At 42.0% G+C, this 20,167-nt stretch overlaps 1 protein-coding gene across 1 annotated transcript; it reads right to left on the reverse strand.

The window, feature by feature from the left end:
- Positions 1-1,467: 1,467 nt before the first annotated feature.
- On the reverse strand, positions 1,468-6,246 carry rpl7l1 (ribosomal protein L7-like 1). Its single transcript, XM_076084280.1, has 6 exons — positions 6,164-6,246; positions 5,511-5,619; positions 5,246-5,409; positions 3,702-3,839; positions 3,518-3,627; positions 1,468-2,362 (listed from the first exon to the last, which is right to left on the reverse strand). The coding sequence occupies exons 1-6, from the start codon at positions 6,181-6,183 to the stop codon at positions 2,154-2,156; spliced, it is 750 nt and encodes a 249-aa protein (XP_075940395.1). The 5' UTR covers positions 6,184-6,246; the 3' UTR covers positions 1,468-2,153.
- Between the last annotated feature and the right edge of the window lie 13,921 nt (positions 6,247-20,167).

Here is a 20,167-nt window from a genome sequence, read left to right on the forward strand (position 1 = left end):
GGGTCATGCGTCAACATCATTCACGAATAAAAGCCCTCCAACGCTACGTGTACCGATACACAATTCGTGCATAACGTTGTTATAAGAACATATTCCTATTTTTAAAGCAATGTGAACATTAGAGACAGACCTGCTGCCGACTCGGCTAATTAGTCCCCACCCGCTCCGACATCTCATTCATTTCAGCTGTGCGAGCTAGCCAAAATCGCTAACATCGCTGTTGAGCGGCTTGGTGCAGTTCACGTAACGAGACACCACACGAGCTGTTTCGTTACAAACATCTCCCCATTACAACCAGAAAGAACCGGCACACGAACACGTTTTGGCATTTAACGTTAACCAACTACGAGCCCTCATGGTCTTGTTGCCCAATCCAAACTTTCTTCTGCCACCGCGTGCGCCGAATGAATGAGTATCCGGTATTCTCCGAGCCTTCGGTGACAACGACACGCATGCAACGCTATTTAATCCCATTCATATGATTAAATAAATAGGTAAATTGGTTTTACCTTTGACCACCTGACGCTGCCAAACCGCTGAAGCTACAGTGCATCCCTTCGCTTGCATCTGCTCGTGAGCGGCGCTCCTGGGGTGAAGGACCGCCCATTCTCCTTGACACTAGATTGGCTGCTGCCCTCACGTGCTCCTCGTAAACTACAAACTCGCCACAATAAAAACGAATTTGTGCCAACAGTTGTGTAAAACGTTGCCGTACGTGTAACGTTTCAATAGTTATATAGACACTTACAGTCTATGTAATATATATGTTTAGTAGTGGCGCTTTTATTCAGCTCTCATTCGTCACATTTTCAATAGTTTCGACCTTTCGGATTTTTATGAAGGCAGCACAACTCGTGCTCTGGCAGTCTGAAATATATTTAATTATATCGATTTGTGGGGACAAGTTTTTCCTACCAGTGGGACAAAAATAAAACGGAACTCAATTCTAAATAAATTGACAGTGTAACGCGCATGGCAGCCGTGTTTCCCGTTGACATTTAGTTTCGTGCACGTTGTGAAACAGGATGACACCCTTTTCGGAACCGGCGTCAATCCCTGCGCTGAGGGCAGGAAAAATAAATCGTCATCGTGGTAATTAATCACCATGGCAATGGTCGCCGATTGATTTTTTTTATTTTGATGACAGTATGCGTCACTCACCCCGGATGACACCGAACACGGTTGCCTCGTTTCTTACCGGTTTTCAACGATTGCAAGTGAGCTCACTACATCCACCACCGCGCGACATCCTCCATTTCTCCCAGTGCGCACTCGATGAAAGCGCAGTTGCATAGGTTTCTCCCCCCCCCCCCCCCCTCTCCTCCTACGGCTGGTGACTCATGCGTCTCCTTGAATTAATAGTAACAGTGTAACACAACTGGGGGTGTTAAGTTTCCTGTGGAGAAACACCTTGTTGTAATTTCTACATCTCATTATGTGTAAAAAAAAAAAACGCTTAAAAAAAAAAATGGATCATTTTTTTTATTTATTTATTGTAAAATAAAAAATAAAAATATCAACAGTGAATCATAAATCCATGTCAAACAGATTTTAAAAGACATGTTTCCACACAGAACACTACTGAATGTAGTGAATGAATCAGCTGTAGGTGGGCGTGAGGCTCAATGACTGATATTATACCAGCACAGTGCTGATCCGCTCCTCTGACAAACTGAGGAATAACACGCGTCGCAAGTAAGCACCCTTTAAAAAGGAATACTTCAACCAAAAAAAAAAAACATACATTTGTACATCAAACTACTCACACTGTCACCTTGAATTCTTCTCTGTGGAGGTAGGTGAGAACACAGTAACTGATATACAAACATATTTTGTGGGGGAAGTTTTCCTTTTAACAGACAATATCTTTTCAAAATATTATTTTTCACCAAGCAGCTTCCATCAGTCTGTAGTCAGGGGCACTACATGGTATACATTTTTTTTTTTAAACGTAAGTTAATGAGACTCCACTTCAGGTCCTTCTGCTCCCAGCTTGTAACCACAACAGAAACACGTGTATTAAATACGACTGTGGGTGAAACCGTGAGCTTCTCTGCTAAAGGAACAACAACAAAAAGGAATATTTTGTCGTTGGCGTTTGCTCCTCAAGCATCCCCATAGCGCCCGAGTGTCCGCCCTGCGGCGCTCCTCCCTCAGTTCTGCTTCCGGATGATGGCGTTAATGCCCGTGTTGCGAAATCCGGGGTTCCCCAGGTCCTTCAGGAGCCCGGCCTTGTCCTTGGCGGCGTGGCGAGCCACCGACAGCCTGAAGGGCAACAGGAAGTTGTTGGCGGCCCGGAAACCCTTGCCGACTGCGTAGATCTCGTGTATGAGGTCCTCCAGGCAGATGATGCCGTATTTACCTGAGAGACGGGGGAGGTGATGGGAAACAGGTGTCAGAACCGGGCAGACGTTCTGTTAAATTTACAACTGCCACTGTGAGAAAACGCCGTCTGCCTCATTTATGCAACTCATAAATTCAGTGACAGTGGACCTACACTACTACGCTTACATCCCACACAAGGAAATGGAAAACAGCAACAAGCGGATTATTTTAAATCATTAATTTTAGTGTTTCATGTCATCTCAATGAGGTTCCGCAAAAGGAGCACACGACTCATCGATCTACACGCCAGGAGGAATGACCGACATCTGAGTTCTTCATTCTTTCTAAACTTCACTCAGAAATGGGATTTATTTTATAAACATTTTAGATTTGTTTTTCCAGTGAGATATTTAGGACTTTATAATGACTTTGCTGTTGAAAACATTACCGTTGCCACTCTAGAAAAAGTATTTAGTTATATTTAAAATATAAATAAATTATAATCCTGTTCTAATTAAGCCGGATCCAAATTCAGTGCAACTCAACCTTTTGTAAGGAATTTGTTCATTCAAATACACCTTCGATAATGTTAACACTTGAACACACTGCTCCCCTCCGTTACATCTACAGGATCTACTTTTCCTAACAAACAATTCAGGTAACATGCAGTCTGCCAATTCATGCACAGCAACCCCCCCCCCCCCCTCCATAACACACAGTATGTGCCCTCCCGTCACGTTTTCCACTTTGTAAATACTTCAGATCATAATTAATAAGCTTGGTAAATAGATTTCTTTATTCCTAGCAAATGTTAATCTGGGACACGCATTCTTTCTGGTCGGTGCGTTATAGAGAGGGGGATACCGGTAGAAAACGTAGCATCCTGCTTGTACTTTTGGCTAGGAGAGCAGTAACTTCTTCATATTCACCAAGCATGAGCTGAAGTATATACAGAATGAAATATTATGACTGTGAGGCTTCTTGATTATGACACTGACCTTAATTATTTTGACATGGTTTAATTAAACGTTACTTGTATTATATGTTCAAAAAAGTGTATATATCGGTGAGTCATTCTGCATTTCAACACCTACAACGGTGTGAAAATGTGTGCCGGAGGCCGATGGCACACGCTTGCTTTGGATTGACCGTTGAGGCTTCAGCCGGACGCGACACCGTGAGGGAGACTCACCCATGTGCTGCTCGATGAAGTTGTTGTCCGTGAGGGGGACCCTCCTCCTGCCGATCCTGGTCTGTCCCCTCTTCAGGATGAGCTCGCGGACGGACTTCAAGTTGGGGAATCTGGTTGGAAGCGTTGCGTTTAGAACACGCGGTAACAAACGTAACGGAGTTGGATCCGAGCTAAAGCTACTCACCCCCAGGCCACGTAGGGCTCCACAACCTTCATCATGGCCATGGAGGCCTTGTTGATTTTGACGAAGGCCCCGCTGAAGATCTTCCTCAGCCTCAGCATCTGGACCACCTTCATCACTTTGGGGCTGACGCCTTTGATCCTAGCGGGAGAGAGGACGAGCCGTGTTGACCGGACTGGAAACGGTGTTTTCATTATGTACACGTTTAAACGACCACAGCCGGGTGTTTCATTCACCGGAGCGCACAACATCTGATGTTATCAAAGTGACAGCTCTCTATCTCAGACCTGGACGAGTTTTAGATGTGTAGACCGCAAGATGGTCCTTAGGGGAGATCTCCTCCATTCAGGTAAGTTCAGGGATGTCCCGATCCTCAAAGATCAGTATCAGTGTATTTTTAACGAATCGATCAGCAGACGATCGAAACCAGACGTCTTTTCATAGCCGATAGGCCATCTGTCTCATATTTCAGATTGTTATGACCAATGAGATTGGGTTTTAAGAGCCAAAGAGATTACAGCAAGGGTTTGTTCATTTATAAGCAGGGGTGACATATTTTTGTAGGCCAACCCGTGAAGCATCACACTGGTACCCTTGACAAAAAGCCAATGGGATTTCTCCATTGGATTTTTGCAGAAAATAAACTGCGTGACAAACAAACGTTTATGATACTCGCACATTTTATTCAGCAAGTTAATCTTTCACAAATAAACACCACTTTTTACGATTTTTTTAAAGCGCAAATGCAATCGGCAGGAGTAAAAAAAGCTAACGTTGGGCTGTAAAGCAACAACACCTCGCTGGCACGAGTGTGAGGAAAAACAACGAGGCGGTGAAGGTGAAATAGTCGGCGTGATGACGATTAGCGGCCTCATTTAGCAACCCCCTTTAAGACACGTGAAAGCTTCAAAATTGAAGAGTGGGGCATTCCCATTACATGTTTATATTGTAGAACAAAACTTTAAAATCTCTTCAGCTTGTGTTAACTAGACCTTATTTCAGGCATCCAATCAAAACACTCATTGACTTTCAGACAGACATTTTTCCCCCCATTAAAGGGGTGTTTTTGTTGAGCTTCCTTTTCTGATGCAAGGTTAGTTAAGTCCTCTGTGGCAAAATTGTGATACGTGGCTAAATAAATAAAAATGGAATTGAATAGAGTAGATTGTCTTGATGCCAGTTGCCTTGTTTTGGAGATACCGGCGTAGAGACCCGCTCCTTTTCGGGTGAACTGTCCCTTTAAAAACAAGCTGATTTTAACCTCGCTTCCTTTATTAGCACTCATTGCTAATAAAGGAACATTTAAAAAACGGGCGAGGAAGTAAAATGTCTTTCACACTTTTGAGGAAAACATGGGAATGCAATCCCAACTAATGTCACCGGGTGCTCTGTACCTAAAAATTTAGGAAATTGTCAGTGATCTACAGGACGTATTGAAGACCTTTTTCAGCCTTTGATGAATTCCCATGCAGCCCACCCCTTTATACAGACATGACTATAGAGAGAGACATTGTGCTCCAAACACCCTTCTGAGTCAAATCACTCACTCTCTGATGCGGACTGCGAAGGCCAGCTTGCTCTTGGCCGGAGGCAGAGGGGCCGGCGGCCTGTGCTGTGATCTCTCGATGCGGGTGTCATCGCGGTGCCTCCTGTGGCTGGCTTTCAAGAAGTCTTCCAAACGCTTGAACTTCAACGGTTTGCCTTTAGATACCTGGAACCACACAGACATACACGTGTAGCTAAATAGACTGCAGGATCTAAGTGCACATTGAACACCTGTATTTGACCTCCTAACACTCAGTGATCACTTACCTTTCTCTTCTCAAGCAGCGCGAGCTTGGCTTGCGTGGCTTTGATGGCCTGGTACGCTTTCCTCTTCTTCAGGAGATACTCGGGTACCAGCTTGATCACTTTCTTTGATCTGATAAAACACACACACACACACACACACACACACACACACACACACACACACACACACACACACACACACACACACACACACACACACACACACACACACACACACACACACAAGCGTTTGATAAACAGTCCAGCTAGAGCTCATTGTGCTAATGTAGCATTGGTCAGAGTAACCGTGCGTCTCAGTCCGGACAGAACCAATTAGCAGCTCCGGTTTTCCGGTTTAGTGTTGGTAACTTTGCTCCGTGAATGTCACCGAAAAAGTGAACAGAAGACACAACTGTCATTTCAATTGCACACAACTAGTGCCAAATATTGGCGCTGCATTGCGCGAGCTGTGGCTACATCTCCGTAATGTACACTCGGACCCATGTGAAACCAAGCCCGCTAGAAACAGCCTTTTCTCACCATCAGCCCGATAAATATTAGTCTCGGTAGAATCGGTAATACGTATAATTCTTACTGAGACTTTAAACATAACAACTACATGAAGAGAAAGAACGGATGGACTTAGATATGATACAAAAAAAACATTCACATACTCAGCTTCAGTTTCGGCCATGGTGAAATCGGGAGACTCAAGCGTCGCTCGGAGATGACGTCACAGCCCACGCTTGTTTTATTTCCGGCCGACTGTACGGGCTTACACTACTGCCACCAAGCGGTCAATAACAGACATACTATTTACTAGTATTGTGAAAGTGCTCATGTCCAATATAACCTTTTCATAATTTGTTCATATATGTATTCCAATAATTTCTTAAGACCCATTTTTACAAACTGGCATTTTAGTGGTGTTGTCTTTTTAGTGCGTTGCTGCTTTATTTTATTGTTGTTATTATTTAATTACATTTATATGTATTTAATTTCTTAGTTTGTTCTTATAGTAATAATTGGTTTTATTGTTTCATCTATTGTACTGTTTTATTAGGGTTTAACTCTTATCTTCGTTTGTCTGGCTTTGTTGGGCCTCACTGTTGTGCTTTCTGTTGTTTTTATTGCATTGCTTTTGCCTTGCTTTGTCTGTCAAAGCACTTTGTAAACTCTGGCTTTGAAGGTGCTATATACATAAAGTTATTATTTACTATTTGTCAACAGCACAATACAGGTATATGTACATACAACATGCAAAGAATACCAAAATGTATGAAAATATTTGTTAACCCCTGAAATACATTATTCTCCAGGCAAATATGTATCTACACATGCAGACTGACTCCATCAAAGTTCAAAGTTCAAAGTTAGCTTTATTGTCAGTTGCACAATATGTACCGAACATACCGAGGAGTTGAAAAAACGTTTCTCTCCAGTCCAACATATAAACATATAAAGTGAATACAGTGCAAATAGATAAAAAAACATTTAGACAACATATAATTTAGCAGCAGTCGGACGTAGAGTCTTAAAAGAGAAGAGGGAGAGAGTTCAGCTTCCTAACAGCCTGGTGGACGAAGCTGTTTGAGAGTCTGGTGGTTCGAGCACGGAGGCTCCGGTATCTTCTCCCAGAGGGCAGGAGGCTGTGTGAGGGGTGGCTGGAGTCGTGCACAAGCATGGTCACTTTGCGGGTGAGGCGAGTGTCATATATGTCCTGCAGGGAGGGGAGTGAGGGGAGTGAGGCACCAATGATCCTTCCAGCTGTGTTCACTATGCGTTGAAGGGCTTTTATACTTCACTAACGCCATTTACGTAAATTACGTAACTTAAGTACTTATTTTAACCCAAAACACGATCTTTTGCCAAACCTAACCAAGTGGTTTCGTTGCCTTAAACTTAAGTTGTTTTGTTTCAATTCACAACGTTGACTTTCACAATGTGGTCGGTGTAGTTTGGCCCATCTGAAGCGTCAGCATGTTAGTGATAACCACTGATAACGGCCATTCAAGAAGCTGATAACATTGGAAATGGGTGGAGGTCACGGGTTGGGTTGCGAAATCTGGACTACCTTACTGTCTGTAAAAAAAGTGTCGATGCCAAAATGACGTCACGAATAATCAGGATCTAAATACATTATTGATCGTGATTGTGTCGTCTCTTTGCTTTGAGACTGCATTTGTCTTCCACCGGTCATTTAAAGTTTATATTTGGAAAACTTATTTTACAGGAGCAGGAACTACACTTCAAGTTGATCAGAAATATGACCCTGTCAGGACGCACACACACACACACACACACACACACACACACACACACACACACACACACACACACACACACACACAAAGAGATAAAACTAGTCTTTGCTGAACACAGCCTGAAATGATTTTTGTTTTTGGGTTAACATAGCTAAAATATTCCACAAAGGTCAGCGCAGGGTCTCATTATGCAGCACAATAGTCACTTTGAGCAAGCATCAAAGAAAAAGCTGCGCCACCAACGCTGCTGCTGAGTTTCATCAACGTATTGAGGTTAAGGTCTGTGAATATATTAAGACAGAAAGGGGGGCATAAAATAAAGTGAATTGATTTTAAAGCCCTTCTGAAGTGTGTGTGAAGCATTTTTCATTCGGTCCAATTCACCCCGCGATCTCTTTCTTCAGTTTGCTCTTCACTCAGAAACATCTTGTCGTTTTTATCCCATTCTGTCCAGACTTCCTCCTTCTCCCCGCCAAAGTAAAACCCTTTCACATCCTTTATTTCTAATGCAGTTACCACTGGTTTACGAATCACCACTGAGTAACTGATCATCTCGCTGCAGTGAGAACAACTAATTTACATCTGTGCTTTTCCTATTGTGACAAAATGTCTTCTGCGCTTGAGATTATAGGTGGCCTCCATACCAAATTTCCCACACATGATATTGTTTACGGCTGCACAAAGCATGTCAAGGCCGCATTCATGTTTATTATTTAAAAGTGCAGAGTTTTGCGTTTAAAGGCCTTTGCACACCAAGTCTATATTTTTTTCGTTATGTTGAGGAAAAGATCATGAATGATTTAGTTATGTTTAGGCGACAAAACCAGTTTACCGGTTTGGGAAAAGATGATGGTTTGGGTTAGAATAACTGTCGCTGGGCTGTTACTGACAAAAAAAATCTGCGTTGACTTGTTGTTTCACACGGGGAACAAACAGCAGCCTCCTGGGTCAAAGGTCGTGGTTTGTAGGACCCGTCTGCCGTTTTTTCTGGTCTTTATACTTCCCCGTTCATGACTACGTGGGATAGCTACCAATTGGCGCATTATCTTTCCTAGGTATAACTACGAATGCTGGAAAAGACCAGCCTTGTCTTACTAGAGGACCTTTTATATTGCAGTAAATAGTCTATAGTTTATAGTAAATAGTGTTGAAAGCTTTCTTCGGTCAATTTTTAGACATCGATCCTATGTTCCCATGTTTTTTTTGTGTGTGTCAAAGTGACTGTTGGGGGAAATTTCTTTTTGAAATTGCTCCAGTATTAAAGGAGCAAGCTGCAGATGACAGCTGCTAAACGGAACTGCGATGTAATTGCTGTGGGAAAACAGACGCTGTCAAGCGTTGGGTACAGAAAAAAAGCTTTTAGTTCTCTGCAGGTTTCTTTCCATAATGTTGTCAGGCACAATAATATAATAACAATCCCGTGGTGGCAAAAGCCTTTTAGTGGACGCACATTGACAGGTGAGGAGCTGCCCCGAGCGGTTACATGGCGGCCCGCGACTGCAGCGTTCTCCCTCGGTACTGGACCAATTTCAAAAACTGTTGTCCCCATTAGTCACTTAGACACAAAAGCAAGGGGGAATACGTTTGTAAAGTACGAAAGTTACTCTTTAACTCCTGCTCTGTTTAAAAAAAATGTAATTCTTTCCTGAAAATTTGGTTAGCGGGCAAAAAAGCTTCTTGGATGTTGCAGGGACTCCTCTCTGGTCCAGACCAATAAACATCCCTGCGGTTGGCAGGTCAACTTACCTCAGCATCTAAGCATAAAATGAAAAAAAGATAAAAAATAAAAGATGATCTTCTACATTCGAGTCAGGAGGCTCATAGATGTGTAAACAGCTTAGACAGGATGCAAAAAGGCCTTCCCTGCAGTTACAGTGCACCGTGTGCAACTACACACACACACACACACACACACGCACACACAGGCTCACCTCACTCACATGCAACATGCACACATGGCTCAATCGGCCCGCTCGTCACTTTTATGCCTTCTGAAGTCTATCCGAAGTGTCAGCGAGGTGGATTGCGCTGAATAATTTCAAAGGAGTGATTCGCACCATAATGAGGCGTTTGATGGACACATCTGTTACATAAAATGCAGAAGCACCTTCAGCGTGACCTGATTTTCATTGCGTTTGATGCTTGGGATCTGAGCTAACAGCTATGTGAGCAAGAACCAACTGCCTAACCTTATTATATGATTAAAATCAGGCTGTAATAATAACGGGGTTCTTTTTTGGTGTCTTTAACTTGCCTGTTTTTCAATGATACTTACACATATAGGAGAAAAGGCAGACATCTCAATGTTATCTCCAAGAGTAGGCAACTCAAACCACTACAATCTATGATTCAATCAATGACTATCTAGATTGATGGCACTACATGGAAGAGGGTAAGAAATTAGTATTTTAGATGTTGTGATGAACTGTCCCTTTAAATGATCCCCTCCTCACTTCCCCCACCCAAGATGGCACAAGGGTAAGACAACTCAAAAAAACAACAAAATAGAAAAATAGAAAAGTGAAATACATATATACAAAGAAAAACAGAGTGAAATAGATGGTAAACTAAATTAATTAAAATAATAATCATTTATAAATGTAAAAAACTGGCAAACAATGTAAACCACTGTGATGGTATGACCATTTGTATACAGACGGTATTTCACACAGTCTGGAATATATAACTTAATTTAACTTCCTGCAGTGCCTTGGACAAGGTGTCAATTATTTTTCCCTTCTCACCGCTGGTTTGAGCTATAGAGTCCCAGAGACATGATGTCTGATAATGAGAGAATCCATTCGGAAATCTGAAGTGTAACGGGAGGCTTCCACCCTAATATGCACAACTGTTTGGCGGCTGTCAGACCTAAAAGTAGTCCCCTCTGAGTTTTTGTAACATCCCTTAATGAATCACCAGGTAACTTCAAAGGGTCCCCACATTTCCAGAGGGTCGAGGGGCCCATATTTCCTTGGTAACGCCCCTGTACCTCTGTAGGGCCTACAGGATTGTCTATGGATCTTCTCTTGGAACCCCTGACTTGTGTACATTAACCCCTGTAAACACTGTGGGATGTACTACACACCGTCCGTCAGTAGGTGATGCTATAGAGCCATGCAGAACGCAGTGCTCTACATTACCATGGTGATGATGGTGCGTTCATTAAGGTACAGTGTTGGCCCTGCAGGCTGAGTGTCCCCGTAGTTGATCTGGGAGGAGACAGAGCACGGGGGGTCTAACGTGGGCTCAGCCATTAGCCTGGAGGGAACGATCAAAGTCTCTCCTTAAATAGACGATGGTTGATTTGACGGGACCGCTTCAGCCGGTGATTGCATAATAGGTGCATGGGCTGGCCATGCTTGCCCGAGCATCATTACAGTCAATATCTGTCTCATAGAAACCCGCCCAGAAGGCCTGTTGTTAGCACCCAAAGCATCTCATCACAGAGGCTCTTTTAGCAGCAGGCTTTTAGTCCCAGCTGTAGTTGTAAGATATAGCGCTGTTGACTGTATAAGGAGTGAAGCAACAATGCTCGTGTTGACTGTATTTATTTCGCGCAGTGAGGATGCCGACATTAAACCGCTGTCATGAAACTCTTTTCAGACTTACTGAAATGAAAGCCCCACAAATCAATATCTCTATATCAATAAAATATCAAATAATTTATGTAATATGATGAAGTGATGAACCCAAATTTTTTCACTCCCTACTATCGTATGCAGACGCTTGGTCAGTGCCCCTCAGCGTCTGATACCTACGCACCGGGGCACTCTTTAGCGTCTGTGTGAGTTGACCGGGCTTCCAAATAACTTCAATGTAAGCCCATCAGTGTCTTTATTAGACACTAAAAGCAACTGTCGTAGTATGAAGAGCAAGAAAGACTGCACAGGGTGGGTGGGTGAAGTGGCTTTTATGGGTCAAACAAACACAGGACTTTCACCCAGGAGACCGCTGTTCGTGTCCAGTGTAAAACCAAGTCAACATTGACTTGTTTGACCTTGCTTTTAAGATACTAGCAGCAGTTACGCAACAAGCATACTCATACGTGACATATACGTGCATATTTAACCCAAACCAACTCTTTTCCTCAATCTAACCAAGTACCTTTGTTGCGTGAGTAAACCTAAAGAGATTTTTTTGAATAGACACTACGCATGCAACAAGCGGAAACTGACACGTCCAAAACTGTCGCTAGAGGCGAACCTAGAGCGCCATAGTTTGAAGCGTAGGGCTACTGACCAAGCATCGACCAAGTTGGGAGTGAGAATGTGCTTTCTGGGCAGGTAGGATACAGTGGGCTTATAATTGAACAATGTAAATATGATAACAGCGCTAAGACTGGTAGAGATTTGATCCATTGTTCATACATAAACATATTTGTTACAACTGCTTTATTTTAACTTGTAGCATTTTTTTAATTTATTGGTTTATTTGATAAGGGAAAGTGCACATCAATAAAAACATTGCTATACATTTTTCATCTGTAGTTCCCAAAGCAGATATTACAAAGTAAAGCTAAAAACAGAATATAAGATACCGCAGCGTCCCAAAGACTGGCCGTGATCTTTGTCCTCGTGGCATTTTTCAAGAGTAAAACATTCCATGGAATCGATGTTAAAAAGGCTCATTCTTAAAGCACAGAACATGACGTTTAGTACCTTTGGTCACCTGCGATACAAGACATAGAAACAACTTGTCATCATGGTGGTGTCCTCTAACCCCTCTCTGGTACACCATACTGGTCTTCCCGTTCCCTATTTGGTTAAAACCATAGACTGTATACAAGAAGTGAACATAGTCATCGGGAACGTTCACCAACTGTCCCAAGTTGATGTCGAGGAGCTAACTCCAGTGCACCCGCCGTGAATTGACTTACTGTCGCCATTTGCAGCCTGTATTGTAAAGTCAAGTCTTAGCTCATCAATAAGCACTTGGTGCAGCCATCACTCTCACAGCAGCCGTTTATTGACGGGCGAGGTTTTGGGAGACACCGCCGCTCCATGAAAAGCGCCATCTGATCATTGTAAGCTTTGATCCGATGGCGCCGGGCCATTGTTAACAAACGCTTCGATTGGACAATTGCCATACAAAATGAATGACCATCTGCTGTGGGCAGAGTGGATGTAAACAGCTTCAGATGGCTGTGTGGAGGGAGATGGAGACATTTATCAGCCCAGTCATCATCAGCTCCTCCCATCTCTCTCTCTCTCTCTGCTTCTCTTTAACTGCCTTCCTCTCTTTTATCTGTCACCCTCCTTCTGCTCTTCCTCCTTTTCTTTTTTGTAACTTGAATTTATGCTACAATTTTGAATTATATACACATCTGTTCAGGTTGGCAAATGATTTTAACAGGCAACAGGTCCGTTGTTGGGGTGGACACTCAAATTAATCCAGGCGAATATGCAACGCACAGAATTAGTGCCGTAGTTTAAAGAGCAAGAAAGACTGTGGGAGGGTACGTGGACGGCTCAAACAAACACAGGACCTTCAACCAGGAGACTGGTGTTCAAGTCCACAAGTATTGTGGAGTTATTGTGAAGTTAAGGGAACACAGTTTTTCCCTGATGGTCTGAATAAGTCACTAAATTTGTCGCTAGTCGCCTTTGAGAAATATATTCGCTTTATTCAAGTCGCCAAAGTTGGGAATGCTGCCTGGCAACAGAAAATGTTGCCTGCTTGACATTTGGCCAGATCGGACCTTCTCCAGAATCGTCTTCCAGTCCATGAAGGATTGAATATTATCTAGCTGCTTCATATTCAGGGTGCTGGCATGGTGCGTGCTGGCTGTCTCAGTAGCCGTGCTTCCGTCCACCATCTTTTTATACGTATTTTAAAGTATTGCTTTTGAAAAGCTGTGCAGAAGTTTTTCAGGCTTGTGGTGTTGTTTTTGCATTCGTCGAAAAGTGTTGGATTACCAACAATGCGTAGCCTATAGCGCCAACTACAGACCAAACTGCACCGTAGCAATTTGTTTTGCTCCAAACCAGTTGATGGAAACGCGCCACATTTCTTTTTTTGGACGTCTCAGAGCTTCGCTTAAAATTCACTTGCCAATTGATTGGAAAAGCGACTACAGTCATGACTCACTGGGGCACTTAAGAAGAAGGGAGCCAACGTTAAAGTCAGTAACACCTGTACCTGCTGTGACGAGTCAAAGGCCAATGGAGCTCTACGACACAGAGAAATAAGCTGTATAGCCGGCTTGTGTCAGGCTTTGGATCCATTGGTGTGGCCCTTTCATTGGATCTGTTGACAGGGTGAAAAATATTGAATATCATCAGAATCATATTTAATGATTTTTCAATTTGTTGTTGTTTGTCTTTAAAAAACGAAAATCTGTCATAATTCCTTGTATGACACTTCCCATCTGTATTTTGTGGTAATTTATGCCTTTTTTCCCCGTCTGTTGCACACACACACCTACACACCTACACACACACACACTGCAGCTCTCTGACTTCTCACCTCTGTCTCCCTCCCTATCTCTGTGAAGGCTGGCTAATGACACTCTTCCAGATGGCTTGCTTCTGTGTGTGTGTGTGTGTGTGTGTGTGTGTGTGTGTGTGTGCGTGTGTGCGTGATTGTGTGCTGGCCAGGTTTTGAAAAAGGATCTTTCATCTTCCTCTTTCTCTGACAAAAGAATCGGTCCAGTCAGCACAGCTGTCTATCTGCCGCCTCCTTTCCCTGGCGCGCGTCTCCATTAATCCCAGCGTTAGTGCTGCGCAGCTCAAGTCTCGGCCCCGCGCTCCCCTCCACCACTCCACCCATCAGTCCTGTGCACCGCGTCTCACTCTCTGATACGGTCTCATTCTCTCTCTGTTCCTGCTTGCGATCTGATCGTACAGCACTGCTCCTCCGGCCTGCTCACTCTCCACCCTCCTCCTGCTGCAACATTTTCCTCCAGTTTCTTCTCCCCTTTAGCCCTTCGCTTTCTGTCTTCCAATCTCCTCTGTGCTTCTGCCTCCTCCCCTCCACTCTCCATCCCCAGTCTTTTCGTTGCTGTGTAACAGAGAGTGACATGTTTGGCAGCCCCCTCTGCTCTCTCCCCTCATAAGGAATCACTGTCCTGACCCACTTCCTCGTGCAGCCGCTGCCACACATAGGTACGCGGCTGTGAAACAACTTGTGTCACCAACTGCCAAGGAGAAAGATGTGCAACCTACCGAAACCGACCTCACTGCACGGGGCGTGATATAATACCTGAAAGTGAGATGTTTATCTCGCTATCGAAAAGTAGCTCAAATGTGCACGTGGTTCCGGTTTCTTTTTCTGCGATATCAGTATTAACAATGAATAACTGTATGTATGTATGTATGTAATGTTGAAGGGTTGTCAGTAGGTCCCACTGCGAGTCAACAGTTCCCTCCGCAGCTCTGTGCAGCTTTAAAGTCACTCGGAGGAACTTTTAACTGGTTCTGAAAGGTCTCAGTTTAATACCGATGCCTCTATATGACCTACATAATTAAACGAGATCATCAGCGAGAAGATTGGTTATTTCTATATAGTTATTCTTAATGCTTGTCATTGGTGCCACCGGGTCGGATTCCACATAAAATGAGACGAAATGCCGCAGGTTCACCAGAAACTCCTTCAGCTCCAGCGGGGCCTCCACCAGCAACCAGTCCACCGCAGACAGACCCAGATCCCAGAGGTGAAGAGCTCCACGACCGGCAGCAGCGTCTTAGCTCCAAATGCTCATCTTAATCCTGCCACAAAAACAACTTCTACTTCACCTGACACTTTATATTTAGGTACTTTAAACCCTCTTCCCCTGAAACCTAAAACTTACATCACCTGTAAGTTCAGATATTTAATGGAAAACAACAACTATGGTGATTAAGGATTGATTTATTATAACACATTTTAATGCAAAAATCCCTCTATGAGTGGTGAGCTGTTCGCAGAAGCAAAGATGAATTCATATACATCCTAACTCTCAGTGTCACATAATGGATGTCTTTGTTATTGGGAAAACCTGCTTAGAATTATGAAAACTTCATTACTCAATATTTGCATATGATTTGTGATCCTTGGCGGCGTTACGTCTTTAACGGCGATGAAGACCAGAAAAGGACCCTGGTGGGTACAATGATTAAAATATTTAAATCCCCTCTCTCATTGCTCATGCAGTACGTGATTACTCTGTGATTTTGTACCACGATCTACATGGTGATGAATGGAACTTTTGCATCATAAAACAAAGCACAGCTGAAAATGTTCTTGTGAGCTGAATCCATCATTTTGGCAGAACAAACGAGCCTCCCAAAGCTAGTTATGCAACGAACCATTACATTTACTACACTGTACTCCTTTGTATTTTTTAGTTGATTCATTATTTATTATTATTATTTATCATAATAATAATTAAAACATTATAATATGAATAATAATTATTCTAATTGCCCCTCTGTTATACACTGATGTAACTCATTCTTTGTTATTACTGGCAACCGCTGTGTTTTTGTTTATGTCAATACAAAGAATGAAAAATGTTCTGGTGCCGTCTTTGTTTCAGAGCAAGAATGAATTATTTATTTTTATTACCATGCTGTGGATGATGTTGGTGTGGAAGTAATGCACACTATAACACATTCTTTCAGTTACTGGGACTTCTATCTTACTTAATCTAATTATATGTTTGAATATGCTTTAAAACAAGCTAGTTTTGAAGTTCCTTGCAATGTTTAAAGGCATAAGTGTATATAAATTTATTTCAATTTCCTGGCTCCCAGTCGCTGCCAGGCAACCAGAAAACTCCCGAAAGTTATTATTTTTCAGCCAAAAGGTAATCTGAAACATAGCTACACCCAAAACAAAATTGTCCATTCTGCACTTCAGGTTTTGCACGGCTGAAACAAACGAGATGTAACATGTTCATTTGTGAGATCTAGTTGCTGGTAGGTGCATTTATTTAGGCTATCTTCCTCCCCCTGTTTCTAGTCTTCATGTATGCTAAACTAAACTAACTGCCTGTAGCTTCATGTTAAAAGAACAGACTATGAGTGTGGTATCGATCTTCCCCTCAAACTCTCTGCAAGAATGTGAATAAGAGTATTTCCTAAAATGTTGAACCATTCATTTAATGTCAAGTCCTAATTCCTGGACTAACCCTTCATATTTTTAGCCCACTCTCACGTCCAGGGTGTCGTATAGCCACGCTTGGTCGGTGGCCCTGGTCGTCTGAATACAAGGCACCCTTCAGTGTCTGTATAGGTTTACATTATTTTATGATGTTTTTAAGTGTAAATTAACCGCACAGTACTGGCTGTGCAGTTACACAGTAAGTCTGCAGCAGCATACTGCTAAATCAAAGCAACCTGGACATAAACTGTGTAAATAGGGGGATTCTACGGCAGAATACTGCTAAATTAAAGTAATCTGGTAGACATTCAAAGTTACAGTTAATTACAGTAATTCTATAGCAACATACTGCTTAATCACAGTAATATGCTGGCATTGCCACTGTGAAATAATTTGCAGTGAAAATGTTACAATACCTTACTGTGAAATGAATGCAACTATTTGACAGTAATTTACTGTGAATTTACAGTCAAAATATTTACAGTGCATTTGTGTCATTATTAGACACTTAGATCACACATTCCCATCAAATATATCAAAGTGGATGCTGGACAGCTGTGAGTAGGTAAAGTCAATGTCACAAAAGTATTAAAAGTGGAAAACTAGAATGTATTGTGAGCGTCACTGTCGATTTCGAAAGCTTTTTAAAGTGTTTCGAAAGTGCTTTTTAAAGCAATAACTGCAGAGGAGAATATAATATATATATATATATATATATATATATATCCATATATAATATCTTTATCTAGATATACATATCTATATAGATATATAAATATCTATACCTCTCTCTTATATTATTACTATACATATTAATGCTTTTCTATAACCTATGAAAGAATTATCCATTTTCATGGTTGTTTAATTATGTTGTTGTTATTTTTGTTTTTTTGTTAAATGTTTTAGAATATAGGGCCAGAGGAGAGCAGGAGAGAAGAAGAGATAGGACGAGAGGAGGAAATGAAAGGAGAGGAGAGCAGAGCAAACGCCCCTGCTGCCCACCCCGATCCCCCCCCCCCCACCCACACCCACAACGTTGGCTCAATGGCTATGACCTCGCAAAAAGGCCTTTGCCCAAGAGGTCAAATATGACAAGCAGGGATGAGATCACGTTGTGAAAATGTCCACAGTTTGAATGCACAAAGTTGGATCTGAGGAATCAAACACAGACATACCACAGACACACACACACACACACAGTCAGTAGACCTGGCAGCATAACATGGATTGATGCCATAATCTGTGGATGCCACATTTCTCTGGGCTCTGTGACATTGCAGAAGTCGTTGGTCCGGGAGTTTCACACCAAGCTTTCACTGTCTTGCTCTGTGTTCCCACACTGCTGTACCGGCAAGTGTTTCATAGCTGCTTTTATGTCAGGAGAGAAAGAGAGTGCTTCATATGCTGCACACCTCCCTGTTTCAGAACACAGGAAGAGCTGAGTATTTTTGCAATGCTCTTTGTGATGTTGAAAAGTATAATTTTTGCATCTATGAAATCGCGTTTTTAAAGCTCAGTGTTAGTGGAGACACAGACGGCCTCAGGGCTTCTTCTCTCTGACTGAGGGAGTGTAAAGGAGCCACTTAACTTGCATGCTTGTGAGGTGAGCACAAAGTGGACAGACATCTGGAGAATCAAGTGTTGTTGTTAAGGTAAGTGGAACCCAGCAAGTGGGAAAAAAGCTTTGAAATGAGCTTCATCCCGTCTTGGGATTTTTTTTCTCCATCTCGGATCACTTTTCAACTCGAGTGGGAGGAATTGAATGCACCTCAGGCAGTTCAGTTAGTGGAAACAACCATCAGGTTTGAATGTTTCTACTGATGAAAAGCTGCTCTGTGCTTTGTTTTAAAGCAGGGCTGTCAAACTCATTTTCACTCTGGGCCACATCAGCATCATGGTCGCCCACAAAGGGCCGGTTGTAAATGTAACTACTCCTAACATATTGTTAAATAACTGTCTCTGCATTTGATTATTGTTTATTCAAGTGTAAAAATATTGTACATGCAGTTATATAAATGTAAAAATATATTTCAGCACATTTCTGTTATTATAACTTAAATCCTTTTAATTTAGGGTTAAGAAACCCACATTACTCTATCAAAGATCAAACTGTTAAAGACTATCAAAGATAAATATCAAACACAAGTTATTACAATAACTTTGTTCAAAGCTTAAAATCCTTTCAAGGGTGCGTTTGCACAATCCCACATGAAGTATTTCATCTGTTGTAAAGTCACGTTTAAAGTAGTCTTCAATGTACTCACAATACATTTCCATGTCAAATGTACAGTAACCAGCCAAAGAGCTGCTTCTATGACTGTTGTGTTTAAGTATCTCATAATTATGACTTTCTATCTCATCATTTCGACTGTGGGGATATTTTTATTATCAAGTCTAACTTTTAATTTTTTTATTTTTTTGCTGGCGGATTCGTGGGCCACATAAAATGACGTGTGGCCCGTTGGTATTTTGTTGCTCTGCTTCCCTCTTGATGTTTGAAAGGATTGTCTCTGAACACAGTGGGCTTTAAAATGGAATTAGCTGCAGATAAATGTCCACATGTCTCTGTATCATTTAAGAAACACTACCTTTTTTAAATACTGTTTACACATCTGTAGTTTTAGTTGGACTTGTAAATTCCAATTATTTATGGAGACCATAATTTATCCCATTTCTATTCAGAGATTATTTAAATACTGCACTGCATAAGAGTTATTGCAATGGATAACTTTTAAACTGCGGAAGTCGTAAACAGACACACATTGTGTGTGACCATATTGTAGCTGTATGAGTTACGTCCCAACAAATATTTATGCACATGTCTATGATCTATTTCTATTCGAGTCGAAGGTTTTTACGTGAATATAGAAGAATTACACTGACATGTTTGTATTTTCCATGCACAACTGGGCTCTTTCACTATGAGTTAGGAGGAACATTCTCTCCTCTTGAAAGAAAAACAAAAGTGAATAAAAGATTGACTTCCACTGAAGGAAATTGATACAAAAATACACAGGTATTGTTAAAAAATAAATAAGCCCTGTACAAATATGACACAAATATGGCACAAATTCGGCAGTGGCCCCTCTATGGCCATTCATAGCACTGCCCTGTAAAATCACTATAAAGTACTAATCAAGGAAACCTAGCAGCTACTTCATCTTACACAGGAAACAAAATGTGTCCATGCTACACTGATAGGGCAAATTAATGCACCAGAAAATCAGATATCATCATAACGAGCTCCAGTGGCCCACATGGAATGTTTTCACTCCACAAGCATCAGCAAGCCGTCTGCAACAGTCATCATTCCCAGCAAAACAGCTTATTATA

The sequence above is a fragment of the Anarhichas minor genome, unplaced genomic scaffold (genome assembly GCF_050575085.1).
Source record: "Anarhichas minor isolate MPS153535 unplaced genomic scaffold, ASM5057508v1 ptg000136l, whole genome shotgun sequence".
Taxonomy (NCBI): Eukaryota; Metazoa; Chordata; class Actinopteri; order Perciformes; family Anarhichadidae; genus Anarhichas; species Anarhichas minor.